Here is an 18,398-nt window from a genome sequence, read left to right as displayed (position 1 = left end):
AGAAAGAGATACTAGAATATTTCTTGACATTTTGAAATTATGTGAAATTTATTTATCCTATTTATCCAATATGAGGAGTCCTCTGACTGTCCATGGCAATGAGATTGCTTTCTGCAATGTTCTCAGCTTAGCAAATAAATGATGGAGTAAGATAACGCATAGCTCCATAATGAGCTTTTATTGCAATGTAGCTATACCCCTTCACTCACAGGTTTTCAAAGGCTGATTTTATATTTCAGTGGCAGGATTGTGTAATCAAAAAAATCATATGGCCCACAAAGCTGTCTCTCTGTACATTTAAAAAAAAAGTTTACTGATCCCTACTTTATACCATTTTTTCATACCCATCCTGTGCAACCACATAGAGTTTGCAACTTTTCTTCAATAGTTCCCAATATATCTGAATACCATTTTGGCCTCCCAAAATATTCAAGAATATGGGATTCAAGTTTTACCGATTTCTCATAGATTTATAATAAACATGTGATGCTATTATAAGTAGAGTACAGAGAACAATTGCTGACTCTGAGCTTGTCAGAATTCCACAATGCCAGCCACACAGTAGTATTGGGAAGCTTTAAAAATTGCTGAATATTTTTGTAGTCCCTCCATAATAATAAGGTCTAAGCTTTTAAACTTACATTTAGTGTCTTCTAAAATATAATTTCCTGTTTCTTGTGTATAAAAATGTGCTGCTGAACCCAACTGTATTTCCCTACCTTTTTGATTTACTCCCATCTCCTCTCCATAAATGACTTGCTCAAGTTGCTTTTTCTGTAATAAACCTTTTGTACTGCAATCGAAGCCCTCTTGTATCAATTTCTTTAATTAAGTGCCTATGATATACAAGCTTGTACACAACATGTCTATATTTTTCAATTCACTTATATAGCTATATATTTTATACTTGTACTCTACATGACAAGAATATGAAAAACACATCAGTTAAACATTTGAAATTTAAATTCAATAGGTGAAAATTCAAATTTAAAAAAATTAAATTCTTGTGACCTCTACTGCAGCACATGTTCTCAGCTTAGCAAATAAATGATGGAGTAAGATAATGCATGGCAGAAAGCAATCTCATTGCCATGGACAGTCAGAGGACTCCTCATATTGGATAAATAGGAGAACTAACTCTTGTCATACTGGATTAATTGGAATTTTGCAACAATTATCAGATTTTTTTCTAACCAGAGACCTACATAAACAAAAGAGAAGTAAAGTTGAGTCCTTACAATATAGAACTTAAATAGGAATTCCATGTCTCTACCAGTGGTCTCTGTGGCAGATCAAATAGCTCTGAAACTTGTAACCAGATGTCTTAAAGTCCTCTCTTCATGATAAATATTTTATGTTATGAAGAGGGTTGATTCTTTAATGATTCAAATAGATTTATTAGAAATAAATTTCATAAAAATGTGGGTTAAATTTGTAGTTGGTATAATCTGGTTGTATTTGTATAGTCCTATATTACTATAATAGAAACAGTACATGAAGTATTTCTCCTAATTATAGAAACGGGTGTCTGTGGTGTTCACATCTGTGGAGAGAGACCCCACTTCTGTGGACAGTTCATCCTATTCCCATTGTACTAGTCCAGTGGTCTCAACCTTCCTCCCGCTGTGACCCTTTAAGACAGTCCTTCATGTTGTAGTGACCCCCAACCATAAAATTATTTTCGTTGCTACTTCATAACTGTAGTTTTTCTACTGTTATGAATTGTAATGTAACCTATGTTTTCTGATGATCTTAGGCAACTCCTATGAAAGGTTCATTTAACCCCCAAGGGGACATGACCCACAGGTTAAGAACCATTATGCTAGTCAATTGTTTATTTAATGGCCATTATAACTCTTGAAGGAAGGAATGAGGATTAGTTGATATATTCATCTATAGATGAGAAAATTAACATTGAAAGAGATGAAATTCCTGTATTAAAATCCTTAAGGATAGTCAGACAAACTCACCTCAATATGGCACTAAGAAGACCCATGTGCTTTCCATCATGCTATCCTGTACCTCTTCTTGCCTCTTAAAGTTTTAGTCACATTGGGAAGAAAATCCATATTCTATAATCAAAAGCTATTACCTTCTTCCATATTACCTATTATCAATAAAATGACACATTCAAATTGAGACAATTTGAATTCTTCATATTTTTGAACTGAAGAATTAGGTAAAATACTCTGTAAATGTCTCATATTTCTAAAAAAACTTTTATTTTTTATTCTGTCCTATCAATTTTGTTCTTGAAGTAATATCACATTCATATGTGAATTTTATGATTCTAGTTTTGATGGAATATCTTAATTTGAATCTTTTCTTGGTCTATTTTCCTGATTATCTAATCATCTAGTTTAGGATCCAAGAATCTGTCTTTCACAATCCTTTAAATTCATGTCTGCAAATCTCTTGTATCATAAAATAATAAAATTTTATAACTTAAAGAAAATCCTCATATTTAACAAATTACTGTTTGAAGAAGCAGTGGAATGCTTTGGAAAGAGCAGCAGCCACATGTTCAAATTTAGATCAAGTTCTACTTTTCCAATTCATTGACTAGTTATTATAACCTTAAAGAAGATAATTGAGATTTCTTCTCATATATAAAAACAGCATAAAAATCATTATCTCTACCTCTCTTAAAGAGTTGCAGAATTCTTCTGGTTGATTTTGTAGAAGAACTTCTATAACTATTAGATATGTTTATTATTAATGTGTGATGCAATCGAAAAGCAGATGGTTAAGTGACTTCCAGCATCATGATCATTGTGTGGAAGCCATAGAGTTAAAACTGCATCTGCCTGTCAGTGCCTAGTGCTTTGTTTCTGAGAATGTCAGAAATGTTGCAAGTTAAAAACTGATTGTATCAATGTTATTGAAAGGAAGTTTGAAGATACATTTAAGGTAAAGTGTGGCAAGAAACATTTGCTTGTGCCTCAACATATAATTTACAAAAAGGGATCCTTTGAGATTGCAATTTTTCAGTGTTCACCAAATGAGATTTTTCTGATTAAAGAATGGCAGGATGTCCTCAAAATGTAAATAAGAAAAAAAAACAAAAAAATGAGACAAGATGCTAATTATAAAGAAGAGGAGAAGGTAAATGTAAGAGAACTATAAAGGAAGGATAAAAATAAACATCTGAAAACAAAGTCCAGAATGGAAGAAAAGTAAAGGAAAAGGGGATAAAAAAAGAAGGAATATCCAGACAAAAGAAAATATCAGCATAAATTGTGATAAACAAAGAGATCCACTCATTCAATATTTTCTTTTTATTTATTCTTCTCTTATACAATACATCACAACTACAGCCTTGCCCCCTCTGCTCCTCCCAGTTCCCTACACACCTCCTCTCTCCCCCAGACCCACTGCTCTCCATTTCCCTTCAGAAAAGAGCAGGCCTCCCAGATATATCAACAAACATGGCAGAACAAGATGCAACAAGATTAGGCATGAACCCTCAACTACTGTGTTGAACAACTTTCTGAGGCCTTTAGTATACTGTGGTGAGAGAAACAATCCTAGTCTTTTCCTTGCAAATACTGTTGACTATATAGGTAAATAAACCCATAGATAGACTCTTATAACTGAAAGGTAGCCATGCTATGGTGGAGAAATGAGATAAGAGGCTAATTATAGTACTGGTTTTTGTTTTATCAGAGAAAAGCCTATTCAAGAAGGAAATACATAAGTGAAGCTTTGCAAGATAACAAGGAAGCAGTCAGAACTTTGGGTTTCCAGTTCCAAACAAGCTAGAATCAGAGCACTAGATTGGATTTACTGCCAGAAATAACCAAAGTCAATATTTTTAGACAACAAAATAAGGAAACAGTGATTTATTTTTTTAAAATATATGACTTAGTGATGTTTAAAAGTGATGTCTCTGGCAGATGGTAACAGAAGAGGTGAACCCGAGAAAGACTTCCACGTGCTGATAGTTTCCAGACTACAGCAAAAGTAAGAGAGGCCCAGGTGGAAACCAAGTGGCTTCTCTATCTAGTAATAAACAGATGAGGAACCCCAAAAAACAGGGCTAGATCATACCACTTTCAAAGCCAATGGCTTTGAAGGGTGAAAACAAATTCCTCAGTGCTTGGATTGGATAAGCTGTTAAAAGGACATTTTCATTCTCAATTTTAAAGAAAACATCATGTCATAAAGTTACATGAACATGAAATCATCTATTCAGAAAGAGGTTTGTGATAAGGAAGAAGGGGAGATACTAAAAGGAACACAATTCTTGGGAAGGTGAGGTGATGGGAATCAGCACATGTGCCGGGATTGGTATTATTAGACCATATTAGACCCCATTAAAGCCGGGCGGTGGTGGCGTACCAGCACTCAGGAGGCAGAGGCAGGCGGATCTCTGTGAGTTCGAGGCCAGCCTGGTCTCCAAAGCGAGTTCCAGGAAAGGCGCAAAGCTACACAGAGAAACCCTGTCTCGAAAAACCAAAAAAAAAAAAAACCCATAAAAACTATGTTACAGCATTGCAATGACTTGTCAATGTTTAAATGAAAGGAAAAATGCTTATAAAATATGAACATGAAACATATTACATTAAAATAATCATAAAAGGGAGAAAATGACTCAAAACTGGGATATAATTATACCTCCTCAGTCACTTTCCTATTTTTCCAAGTTTTATATAAGGATAGAATACTATTTCCATAGTCAAAAAAATGTATATTTCAAAAAACTATTGTTTTAATAATTGTATTAAGTAATAATAACTATAAAATCTTCAGTATGAGTTTGGGATACATTGTAACTTGACACATGGAAATCGTTTCCTCATTAAGTCCATTTTGATTACAACTATAGTCAAAGAGCTAGACAAACAGCAGGTTCACTAAGCAGTACAGAAATAGGTAGATGAAGCTTAGCTCTGTGTGTGTGCTCCTGCATGTGCAAGTGCTCACACATGGAGGTGCACGTTTTCACGTCTGTGCGCACATGAGGAAGCCAGTGGTCAATCTCAAGTGCCACTCTTTGGGGATAATCCACATTGTTCTTTGAGGCAGCCAGTGTCTCCAGCACTGGAATTGCAATTATGTGCCACCATACCTGGCTTTTTTACATGGGTCCTGAGGATCATACTCAGATCCCCATGTTTGTGTGGCAGGCAATTTACAGAATAATTGTCTTCCAGCCTTAAAGCTAAGTTTTTAACTTCTAGTTTTTTTATTTTAATTTTTTGTGAAATGTCCATGCTTCTTGCCTATTAATTACACTGTAATTACCTAATCTCATCTTTCCTACTTCCTAAGAGCTATATAGCCTGGGAAATTTATGTAATGGCCTCTGCCTCTTCTTATCAGTATAATAAGAGTAATAATATAACTTTTCTCATGATATTGTTAGGGGTAAAAGAGATAACTTACATAAATTACCTAGCAGTGTATTACGTACAAAATATTACATATAATGAAATGTGGGCATTAGACATTCATAACTTTGATTATTCAAAGTCAGCCAAAGTTTTCTAAGTCTCTCTAAAGCCTGGAGAATTTTTTCCAGCCATACACATCACTCACTAATCATTATAATTCTTTTTTCTATTATTTATCTGTTGTTCCAAGTTACTTTTCTTAATATTTCTAGTTTAGGTAGTCTCTTCCTTTTTTATAAACTGTTATTTCTAATTGAATGTTATATAACAAAGCCTTTTAAGTGAACAAAAATTCAAGAACTACATAAGATAAGGTCATAGTGCAATTGTAAATTAATATTACTTATTTAATAATAAGTAATAATAAACTTCCTTGTATCTACTTTTTATCTCTTGGGCATAAAATTGTGCTCAATATCATTTAAGTTAACTACTTAATATAAGTCTATTTTCAGGTTAATAGTAATGCTTATATCAGTAAATATTATAACTATATAGTGACAGAAAATAGAAATTTAAACGTTGGATAATCTTACTAAGTTAAAAAAATCTTGAAATTTTCCAATGCTTTTGAAATTTCCAATAAAATCTCAAATACCATGCCTTAGAACTTAAGCTCAACTCTGAGAATATGATAGAGCAGAAAACTTCCTGTGACCTTGAATTTTTACCCTATCATTTGTTTGATTAGAAATGTAAAGACTTATGATTGTGTTACAGTGTAAATAGTACAGTAACATACTGTAAAAGTGTTCAGACAAGGAGAAATAGCTCATATGTACTGAATATTTTAAAGGCTATACTACCCAGGTTTGTATAAGTACACTCTGTGATATGTATACAATGACAGGATCATCTGGTGATATGTTTCTCAGAACATACTCTGATGAATGATTATAATTATAGATTGGTTTTTGCTTAAGCTTTATCATTGATTTACTGTGAATTTATTTATTCAAAAAAGTATATTATATCCTCACCTCTTTGATCTTACAGTATCTCATCTATGAACATAGGGGTTAAGCCACATATTCATAATATGACATTACATTTTAGTTTGCAAATTCTATGAGGATTTTTTTCTGTTCCTATACTAGTTTCTTTTCTGTTGCTGTTACAAAATACTCTGACAAAAGCAACTTAAAAGAGATAGAGTTTATTTTGGCTTTCAGTTCAAGAGATGATACAGTCCATTGTGGCAGGGAAGGTGTGGCAGCAGACACACGAGGCTACCCAGGAGCTAGGCTGTAAAACCTCAAGACTCTCCCAGGGACATACTTCCTTCTGCAAGGTTCCACCTACTAAAGATTCTCTAACCTTCCTAACAGCACCACCAGCTGGGACCAAGTAGTCAATGCATGAGCCTATGGGAGACATTTACATTTCAGCCATAAAATTCTGTCCTTTGCTCCATATGCTCATGGTCATCTCATGATGCAAATCAATTTAGTACAACTTAAAAAAAATCCCCATAGTCCTTAATAGTTGTACCAGTGTTTAAAAGTCTCTTCTTAGACTCAGGGCAGACTCCTAAGTGCAACCCCCTATAAAATAAAACACAGATTTGTTCTTCTAATTTAACAATGGCACAGAGCATACATTCTCATTCCAAATAGAGGAATAGGAACATAGTGAGGACACATTGGTCCAAAGTAAGGTCATAACCCAGCAAGAAAACATAAAATCCTGTAACTCAGTATCCAGTATCTAGAGCTTCAGTTTGAAAGGGCTTAGGCAGCTCCACCCCTCCCTATGTGCTTCCTGCAGTATGATCTCTCTCCAGGGCAGTTTGTACTTCCTGTATGCAGCCCTCCTTGGCAGGTGTTCCTTGGCTCTGGTATATCCAACATCTTTAGGTCTCCACCACTCCATCATCATAACTCAGGTTTCATCTTCACAGCCTCACACAATGGCTCCTGAAGGCCTTCATGTAGGTACTCCAACCCTGCCACACATTGCCCAGCCTCCATGGCTGAAACCATAGAAGATGAATTGATGATCCCCTCAATCTTGTATCTCTCATGCCCCCAAAACCAGTACCACATGGATAACACTGCCAAGTTCTGCTTCCAGCTAAAATAAGAGTATGGTCCCTTTGGAACACAGTTACAATAGCCTCTGCATGCCAAAGTTAAAAAACAAAATGAAACAAAACAAAAAAAAAACCCTCTAGGGAAGTGGTTCTCAATCTTCCTAATGCTGTGACCCTTTTTATACAGTTCATTATGTTGTAGTGACCCCCAATCATAAAATTGTTTTCATTGCTACTTTCTCACTGTAGTTCGCTACTGTTATGACCCATAATGTAAATATCTTATATGCAGAACGTCTAATATGTGCCCTTGTGAAAGGGTTGCTTAACCTCCAAAGAGGTTGCGACCCACAGGTTGAGAACCACTGCTCCAGGGTCTGACCTTCCAGGAGTGGGAAATCCCTTGCACTCTCTCCTGTCATGAGTTGGAGCCTTTAGTGGATGAGCTCTTACCCTCAGCATCTCTTTCCTGGTGTTGCAGCGCAGAGCAGGTGGCTTTTCTTTAATGACACTAGTCCCTTTAGCAACGTCCTAGTGTTCTTTCCTCGCCAAACTTCAGTTTTTATATCGTTTTGCCCCACTTGTTCTTTTTCATTGTAGACGTGTGCAAGTGCAGTCATTCATAACAAATGGCACAAACTGAATGTTATATTGTCATAAAATCTCCTCTACCCAAAGAATTCATCTGTTGCTTTTTGAAGCTGCTTCATGCAAATTCTCAGGACATGGGCAGAGTGTATCCAATTCTTTGATCAAAATCCCACAAATGCCCCTGGACCCATTCTTGATTGAGTCCTTGTTTCTCATGAGCTTGACCTCCATTGTCCATGTTTCTCTCACCACTCCTGTCTTCGAAGTTCCTACTAGGACAGCCCCTTAAGCTCCACTTACAGCCTTCAGTTCCTTTTCCAGCTCAAATTCCAAAATCTTCCACATTCCTCCCATAAAACAAAGACCACAGTAGCACTTCTGGCATTTGTTACATAAATTGCATAATGAAAAGGTGATAGGGAAGAATAGGAACAAAGACAAATTTCATCATTCACAATACCTCTCAAATATTTCTGGGTATAGAGACATAGATAAGTGCAAACTGAATAGTTATAAACAAATGAAAAATTACATAAGGTTATCCATCAAGAATAGGAAACTATGATGAATGGTATTTTATGAATGTTTTAGGAATACAGAGTTGCAGATTTTGAGAACCACAAAATATATATTAATCTGTCCTGCTTTATCCTTGTATTATCCAGAAAGTGATAAAATAGAAAGTAAGAAATACTAGAAATAAGAGAATGATGTAGTGTTTATTGTACCTTGATGACATTGAACAAATCACTTTTATATAGAAAATACTAAAAACAATTATAAAAATTTTAAATCTGTAGTATCTCTTAAAAGATCTTTTTAAAATCAATACCTCCTGAAGTAGAAGATTGTATTATGTCTTTTTAAAGCACTTTCTATTTCCTATTCTTCTTGGTATATTTGCTAAGGAATTTGGTTATTTATTAAAGTAGTTAAGTGTAAATAATAAAGACTTATCTTTACACCATCCATGTTTAATTACTCTTTGTATCAGTAAGTTGTCATTTATTTATTCCTGTATCACAGGTTTTTCAAATTAATTTACATAAGATGGGTATGGTAAAGTAGTTTTCACAAGTTAAAAAAGCTTGAAGCAATTACCTATAAATAAGAATTGCCTATGAAGTGTCAGCAAAATTTATCTTTTTTCTCTCTCCCTCTCCCCCTCTATTACATTTCCAGGCTTAACAGAGCTGAACGATAGTCCAGTTCCTCTGGAACTAGAGCGATGCAAGTCTCCCACCTCAGGTAAACAGAGTGGTGTTGTTCAAGCTTCTGGTGATTACTATAGTAAGCTATTGATATATTTTCATAATTCTTTTCAAATTAGTAGTTAATTCAGTTTCTGAAATTTAGTCATAAGTAGCTTTGTTTCCAAAATAAGTACAAATGAATGTCTTTTAGAATATTCTTGGTCCAAAATAAAAATAAGATCAGAAGTATGAATATAATATTTTAAAATATTTCTTAAAGAAAGATAATTTTTCACATGTGGCAAGAGTGCCTAAAAATGTGTCAAATAAAAATGGGTAATAGATACAAAGCTTTGTCATCTATTGGTATAGTTAAATTTGTGAGAAATTTAAATTTTAGGTGCAGAAAAAAATTATAGCATGCACCTGGGCCACTATTCATGACATGCTTATTTAATGATAAATTAAAATGAAATCTAATATGGCAGGAAATAAAACATTTTCAAAATAAAATGTGAGCCCACTAAAAGTACATGTAACACTTTGAGGAAAGAGATTCCTAGAGATAAATCTTTAAAGCATATAAATAAATTAATAAATATCTTTGCATGATATGATTCTGAGTGGTTGCATATTTTTTTAAATCTGATTATATATTATCTCAAAAAAATTGAAAATTATTTTTAAAACATCTGTTTATTCTGAATTTTCTATAATGAGTATATGACAATGGATAAAATTTTAGCACTTAATTATCATGTGTATCTTTGATAGTGGATAGATCCATTCCTATCATATTTCAAAAGACGTGATTGATGTGTAGCTAAATGGTAGAGTGCTTGCCTAGCATGTACAAGGCCCTGGGTTTGGGCCCTAACACTATAAAATACTATTTTTCTCAGAATAGCAAAAGATATCATTACTTTTATTTACATTACTTTTTAGTTACATTATTTATTGTGTATGGAATTATTAAAATTTAATAATGCTTTTTTTTTTTTTTTTGGTTTTTCGAGACAGGGTTTCTCTGTGTAGCTTTGCGCCTTTCCTGGAACTCACTTGGTAGCCCAGGCTGGCCTCGAACTCACAGAGATCCGCCGGCCTCTGCCTCCCGAGTGCTGGGATTAAAGGCGTGCGCCACCACCGCCCGGCTAATAATGCTTTTTAAAGCATGTATCTGGATTTTAAAAATTATTGCAGCATTTCTTCAATTTGCTGTATACCTTTTACAAGTTGCTGATTCTTTTTCCTTGCTCTACAGGCGTCTAGCCTATGTAGAACCTATTGCGTCCTATGTGAAGTTTTCTTTTAATAAGATCTTTCCATTCTTATTTTATTGCTTTTTTTAAAGATAATTTTATTTGTATATGTGTAAGCCTACAAAAATATGTGTACCACATATGTGCAGGAGCTTGCAGATGCCAGACAAAGGCATCAGATCTGATATTGCAAATATAAACAAGTGGTTGTGACTAGTCACGTGTATGCTGGGAACCAAAACTGGTTCCTCTGCAAGAGCAGTACTCTTAACCACTGACTGTCTCCCCGGCACCATGGTGATTTTATTTTGATTGCCTAAATGCACCCTTCTTTTTGCATCCTCTTTGGCACCCTCGTGATTTAGGAAATCATTGCCTCGTACCTAGAGTAACACAAAAATGTTCTGGCAAATGTTTTTGCCTTTTAAACTCCCTCCATATCATGTTGCAGAATTAACTTCCTTAAAATATTACTTTGTCATATTTTCTTATAGCTAAAAATCTTTCATATAATTCATTGTCCTATATCCAATTGTTGCACCAACCTAACTTTAAATTTGAATAATAAACATTGAACTCTCCCTTCCATTCTGTCCTCACATATTTCCATCCTCCTGAAAAGCTGAATATTACTGTTATTTTTTATTTATTTTTCTAGACTATTTTTGTTTGAAAATAAACAAAAAAAGACATTCATTTTAGCTCCTTGTTTTACGTAGTTTACTATAATTTTGCTTGCATCGACTTACAGTTTTCTTATCTGTTAGTCTGTGCCTTATTATTGAGGAATTTAGACCATTGATGTTGAGAGATATCAATGAGAAGTATTTGTTAATTCCTGTTATTTTATTGTTGTAGTGGTGGCAGCAGTGGTGGTGGTGGTGGTGGTGGCGGCGGTGGCGGCGGTGGTGTGTATGTGTTTACCCTCTAGATTTGCTGGTCTGGGATTATTTATTCCTTGTGTTTTCTTGGGTGTAGTTAACCTATTTAGGTTTGAATTTTCCTTCTAGTGCCTTTTGTAGGGCTGAATTTGTAGATCTATATTGTTTAAATTTGGTTTATCTTGGAATGTCTCATTTTCTCCATCTATTGTGATTGAATGTTTTGCTGGCTGCCATCTATGTTCTCTTAGTCTGTAGAACATCTGTCCAGGCTCTTCTAGGTTTTAGAGTCTCCACTGAGAAGTCAGATGTTATTTGAATATAGCTGTCTTCATATATGACTTGTTCTTTTTTCTTTGCAGCTTTTAATACTCTTTCTTTGTTCTATATGTTTAGTGTTTTAATTATGTGATGGGGAATTTCCCTTCTGTTTCAGTCTACTTGGTGTTCTGTATGGTTCTTGTACCTTGATAAGCATCTCCTTCTTTAGGTGAGGGAAATTTTCTTCTATGATTTTGTGAAAAATACTTTCTGTGCCTTTGACCTAAGTTTCTTCTCCTTCCTCTATTCCTATAACTCTTAGATTTGGTCTTTTCATAGTGTCCCAGATTTTCTAGAGGTTCTGTTCCAGTTTTTTTTAGATTTAGCATTTTCTTTGCTTGAGCTATCTATTTCTTCTATCATGTCTTCAGAGTCTGAGATTCTCTCTTCAATCTCTTGAATTCTGTTGTTGAGGCTTGTCTCTAAGGTTCCTGTTCACATTCTCAAATATTTCATTTCCAGATCTCCCTCACTTTTATTTTACTTTATTTATTCTCTCTGTACTTTTAGATCTTGAACTGTTTGATTAATTTCCTCCCACTGTTCATTTATGTTTTCTTAGATTTTTCAAGAGATTTATTCATTTCCTCTCTAAGGACCTCTATCATATTTACATAGGCTGTTTTAAGATCTTCATCTCATGCTTCAGCAATGCTGTAATAGTCAGGGCCTGCTGTAGTAGGATTGTTGGGCTTTAGTGGAGACATATTGTCCTGGCTGTTAGTGATGGTGTTTTTACACTGACATTTAGACATCTGGGTTTGGGAAAACTGTAATTCTGGGTGATGATATCTAGTTTTGTCTTTGTGGAGTGAGTGTTTTGTTCCTCAGTTTCTGTTGCCCTCTCTGGTTCTTAGGAAAGTGTGGTAGCTGTGTGTTGCCTGGTAGAAAATCCTTCCAGGACCCTGCTAGGTATGGCCACTGGAGGTTCCAGGTAACATGTGTTTCTAGGTATTGAGAGCTGACACTTAGGAATGGGGTTGGGCTAGGAAGGGAGCTGAGGGGGTCGAAAGAAGGGAGGAAAGCAGGGTCTTCCACCCGTATCTGCTTAGTCCCCTAGGAATGAGGACAGAGGTTGGAGAGATGCCACAGTAGGCGGTCTGCTACAGAGCTGGAGATGAGACTGGAGGGCTGGATTTGGAGGAATGGAGAGGTGAAAGATCTGCTGTTAGCCTACCTGCTTAGCTGGCAGGAGTGACTGGGGGTTCTCCTCGGGGGATGCCTGCTGGAGTTGGGGCTAGGATAAAGCAATGAGTCTGTGGACAGAAGTTGAGGGGAAGATTTGTGTGATCCGCTGGAGATGGTGTCAGAGACGAGAGGAGCTCCACTGAAGGGCTGGGGGTAAGGCTGGGGATTGGACTTGGGGGAGAGGAGGAAGAGGTCAAAATTTCAGGTAATGTACCTGCTTCCCTGAATGGAGTGAGAGTTTTCTGTTTGCTTTTGCTTTTGCTTTTGACCCGAGTTACTTTAAGCGAATTTATAGCATTGGGTAGCAGTATTACTTTATTTCTTGTGTTCCTATTTATGTTCTGCTTGCTTTACCTGCCAAGAACTGAAAATCAGTAAATTAAAAATGGCAATATATTTGTTGTTTTTCTTTCTACTTGCCATTTTTATTTCTCAGAGTATTTTTTACTTACTATGTCATATTTTGTATGCTGATATTTGGAAAGCATATCCACATTTAAAGTATAACTTTTAGCAATCAGTGGTATTTTTTACTTTACATATTATGTTCTTTACCTAAGTTTTACCATCAATACCATAACTCGTGTTTTTCTAATTTCAAATATTTTGGAATACCTTACCCCTAACTCTTCTGGCTAAACATTTTTCTGGATTATAGTACATAAGCTTTACAGTGCATACATCTTAAAAATCTCAGCCAGATTCATTTAACAAATAAATATACCATGTAAAACTCCCAGTTGGAAACAGAACATGTATAACATTACCCTGACCTCCACAACAGCATCTACTGTTCTCCTATTTCTGTGTATTATGACTTGTATGTGTTTATTAACATAAATCAGAATTGTGGTACTTTGATATGAATGAAATCATATGATATTTACTTTTCTTGTTTATCTGTCCTCTCCCTCACCTCTCTTTCTCCCTCCCCCCTCTATGGGTGCATCCATCTCAATTACAGAATGATATTTTTGCTATGTAATATCTCATTATATAAACATGCCTCAATTTAATGTTACAGAACATTTGGTGCTTTGAGGCTTATATAAATGAGCCGATATGACTATCTTCTACCTTTTTAATGCAAATGTTGACTCATTTCTGTTGCATATAGGTCTAGAAGTAGAACTGGGGGAATGTCAATTATGCAAATGTACAGATTTAGCAAATATACTACCAAAGAATTTTCTAAAGTAGTTGTACCAATTTACTTCCCCTTAAAGTGCTCAAAGTGTCCATTCTTTCATATACTTCCTGATATTCATTGTTAAAGGCAGTTAATTTTTAAAATTATAGTCATTTTGAAGTATATATAGTATTATTTCATTGTAGGCATAAATTGGATTGCACGTCTCTAATGTCTGTTGATTTTGAAAATGTACCTACTATTTATCCTCTTTTATAAGACATTTAATTCTTTTCTACATTTTTTTTATTAATTTCTTATGTGTTTGTGTAGTGCTGGACAGATGTCTTTTGATGCATGTATATGGTACAAAATATCTTATTCCTTCTCTGTTGTTTTTCCTTTAACTTAAAGTCAATGCTGGTTCTAATATAATTCAACTTGACAATGTTTTATTTTATTGGAGTACTTTATGAGTTTTTGTTTAAAGAAAATCTTTGCCCACTCTATGAGCATGAAGCAACTTTTAATACTATCATCTAGAAGCTTATTGTTTTATATTCCACTTTTAATTTCCATATGGAATTTGTTCTGTATATAATATGAGGAAGAAGCTGTTTAGCTATTCAATTGATAAGTGAGATATATTTGGAAACTACCCTTTCCTTCACTGCATAGAAGTGGAGGTTTTCCTGTAAATCAGTGATCTTTATGTTGTGGTGCATGTGTGCGTGCGTGCGTGTGTGTGTGTGTGTGTGTGTGTGTGTGTGTGTGTGTGTGTGTATAGGCTTTATCTTTCATTCTAAATATAATGTATACAACTTTTTCAGACCATACTGTTTTAATTAATATAGCTTCATAAATACTGATGACAGTTTCTCCAAATTTTTGGTCCCTTTTCAGGATTGTTTTATATATTCTAATTTTTTTTAACTTTGGGGAATAATTTATTATAACATATAAGCATGTTTACATTGTTATTACAATTCCACTAGTTATAGATCAATCAGGTATAATTTACATGTCTAATAATATTGAATTTCCCCTTTGTATTACACATTTGTATGTAGGTTTTTTAACTCAGTAATGATTTTTAATTTTCATTGTAGAAGTGTTGTTCATCTTTCATTAGATTTCTTTTGTATTTGATTTTTCAATTATTATAAATGTCATTTAATTTTCTAGACATTTGTGACTAGAATACAAAAACATAATATGTACAAATTACATTTGCATCCAAAAACTTGTTAAATTTACAGATTCTAATAGTTCATACATTCTTTTAGATTATCTACATATTTAATTACATTCCCAGTGAAAACGGCATTTCTAGTTCTTCTTCTAAAGAAAGATGTTGTCTAAGGCCTCCCTATAGTATTGCATAGATGTGATGTTAGTAACATCCTTGTTTCTAACCTTAGGGATAAGGCCTTAAAATGTGTGCTAACTGCTGAAAGGTTTTGGTGAGCATCCTACCTGTATCCCTCTCCCTGTAGTGTTTATTATTTTATGAGAGTTAGGGCACCTCTGGAAACTCCACTGCACTGCTATTCTTAGGGTAACTTCGAAGGACTTGCGTGCAGTGCAATCCAGTAGATTGCTTCAAAGCAGGACAGTTAGTTTTGTCTACCTCTGTGTTTTGTTTCTTGGAGGTAAAATTATGTATTATGATGGAATTCATTTATCACTTCCGTGCTAATAATGGCAGTTGAGTACATCTTCCTAAATGGGATAGATATAGAATTTTCCCTATGAAAAAATTTTAGATATTTTTCTCAGTAGTTATTCCTCACAAACAATATTATTGGAGGATCTTAGACTCCCCCAATTAAATCGTCTAAAATCAGGTGAAAATATCCTATGTATGTCTATTGAAATAAGATAAGCTAGAACTAAGGGAAGCCAGTAATCATTTTATATAGTTTTTCTTTATTCTCAGTCTCTTATACCCTAATAAACTACAAATAACAGAGATGAAGGTTCAGACTATGAAGTATGTCCTTGAGGTAATGAAAAAGAATGGAAAGTAGACTGGGAGTTGTGGAATCCAGTGAGCCAACTGGAATCTGATGTTCTCAGCATTCAAGATAACATACTGTTCTCATATTAGTTATTCATTTACTAAACTCTTTAACCAGTATTTTCAGTTTCCACAGTTAGACATTAGGCTATCCACTGAAGAAAATATAAGAACAGAAAGTAAACATACTTCATCACAATAAAACTAGAGTCCATTTGCAGAAACAAGTATTAAATTAATAATGTTAAAATTAATACTTTTTAAAGCTATGAAATGCGTTTGCACTCAACAGGTAATGTTGTGTAATTTGTATCCTGTATAAGCTCATCTTCCATGAGGGTTGGATGGGTCCTAATATTCAGTCCTACCCCCAGTTGCCTGACAGAACTATAATTTTCTAAAGAAAACAGCCCCTTCTCAGGACAAAGAGTTGAAAACTAATCAAACTTTTAATTTTGGGGTTATATCATCTCAAGAATATAGACCTTTTTTCAAATCGTGTGCCCAGGAGAGCATCCTCTTCTATGCTTCAATCGGGTCCCAGACTCCTTCTGTTTCTATTATTTCCGCCAACCTTACAATTCCTATTTCCCAAAGTTTACAAAAAACTTAATATGCAACCAAGTCCATTGATAGCTAGGGTGACAGATGTTTATTTTATTATGCATATCTTTATTAAAATATCAGAGAAGTGGTATCATAAAATAGTCAAAAATAGAGTGGCTAACTGTAAATCTTCTCAGGCTTGGGCTTGATCTAGATTCAGTGGCCCAGACTTAGTGTTTCTTCTGGTAAATTTTGTGTACCTAATATCCCACTGCATCTTCAAAGAAACTTTATTTTCCCTCCTATAATATATACATATGTAATACATAGGTATGTATATACATAATCATATTTATATTAAATAAAGGCACAAAATTGGGCTGGGAAGATGCTCAATGAATAAAAATAGTAAAAAATACCTTGTCACATAATCGTGAGTACTGTAGGTCAGCTCCCCAGCACCTACATACATGTGAGATAGTATGGCAGTCTGCTTGTAACCCTAGTCCTTGAGAGGCAGAGATAGAGGATTCCTGGAACAGGCTGGCTAGCTAGAGTAGCTGCATCAACAAGCTCTGGCTTCAAGTGAGAAGCCCTGCCTCAATATATAAGGAGGAAAGTGATCCAGGAAGGTACTTGACACCTCCCTCTGATCTCTTCATGCATACATGCACATGCGCACACACACTCCAGCCCAGCCCAGCCCAGTACACAGACCTCTGTGCAGTCATTAGGAAGTTGATCTTTAAGAAATATTCTTAGTTCACTTGGGCTGAGAAATTATATGCCAATAGTCTTGTATTCCCTTCCTTTAGGACTTGCTACCAGAACTCCTGAGGCAGCACCAGGCTTTTATAGGAATGAAATGCCAGCTGTGAGACAGAGGAATCAAGTACACCACTTGCCAGGTGAAGGTGAAAATCTTTTCTATGAATAAACGAAAGACGCGTTTCTTCCCAATTTGCTTCACAGTTCAAAACTTGTTTCTGGTTTGTTGTGCTGAAAACACAGGTCAAAACATGGCAAATACAGACAGGTTGCTGGAAGCGTTTATTTAAATAGAAACACTTATGTCACATTATAAAAGTAGAGATTCCTAAGACTTTTGTCTTATCTTGAAATGTTCCTTAGAATTTTGTTTTTTTTTTTTTTTTTTTTTTCGTTTTTCGAGACAGGGTTTCTCTGTGTAGCTTTGCGCCTTTCCTGGGACTCGGTTGGTAGCCCAGGCTGGCCTTGAACTCACAGAGATCCACCTGGCTCTGCCTCCCGAGTGCTGGGATTAAAGGCGTGCGCCACCACCGCCCGGCCCTTAGAATTTTGATACTTTTTAAAAACCATACAGATGAATAACCTCATGAAGCCTATGAGAAAGGACAGGACAAACAGGAAATTTAAATGCCCCCCCCACCAACTAGTGAGATTTTATTATAGAATCACCATTAGCCTTTATAATCCAATGAGTTGATTTCTGTAACCAGCAGCAACCACTGATGATCACAAGGACTCGATTAAAGAATTGCCGCTTCACAAAGTTTTCCTGAAGAATTGTCCTTCACAGGTTTCATCATCACAATACTATGCAGAGGCCTTAAAACCCGAAACTGCTCGTTGGGACCCAAACAAACTCAAACACAGGCTGTATACCCTTCTTAAGTTAGTCATTCATTACAAAGTGAACATGGCCAGATTTGTAACTCTAAAGAGTTACTAATATTATAGATCTCAAGTAAGATCAGTTAGCCAAGGAAGATAAAAGTAGTTGTGAAAGCTTTATAGACAGTAGTTTCTACATACCCTTTTCTGGTGAGAAAAGTAAAGTTCAGAATGTTTCAAAGGAAAGGG

At 35.1% G+C, this 18,398-nt stretch overlaps 1 protein-coding gene across 14 annotated transcripts in view; it reads left to right on the top strand.

Moving 5' to 3' along the window:
• Window positions 1–18,398, top strand: part of Stxbp5l (syntaxin binding protein 5L) — a 239,596-nt gene that overhangs the window by 182,784 nt on the left and 38,414 nt on the right. For 6 of the 14 annotated variants that reach the window (XM_052740647.1, XM_052740644.1, XM_052740642.1 and 3 more), the window contains 2 exons: window positions 9,202–9,267; window positions 17,372–17,470. In XM_052740647.1, coding sequence (XP_052596607.1) covers window positions 9,202–9,267; window positions 17,372–17,470 — 165 coding nt within the window. Of the gene's footprint in view, window positions 1–9,201; window positions 9,310–17,371; window positions 17,471–18,398 lie in introns of all 14 variants that reach the window. The other 8 variants (XM_052740654.1, XM_052740649.1, XM_052740655.1 and 5 more) reach the window with 3 other exon arrangements.

Source organism: Peromyscus californicus, unplaced genomic scaffold (genome assembly GCF_007827085.1).
Source record: "Peromyscus californicus insignis strain IS unplaced genomic scaffold, ASM782708v3 Scaffold_16__1_contigs__length_79575227, whole genome shotgun sequence".
In the NCBI taxonomy this organism is placed as follows: Eukaryota; Metazoa; Chordata; class Mammalia; order Rodentia; family Cricetidae; genus Peromyscus; species Peromyscus californicus.
This window is presented reverse-complemented; position numbering and strand designations above follow the sequence as displayed.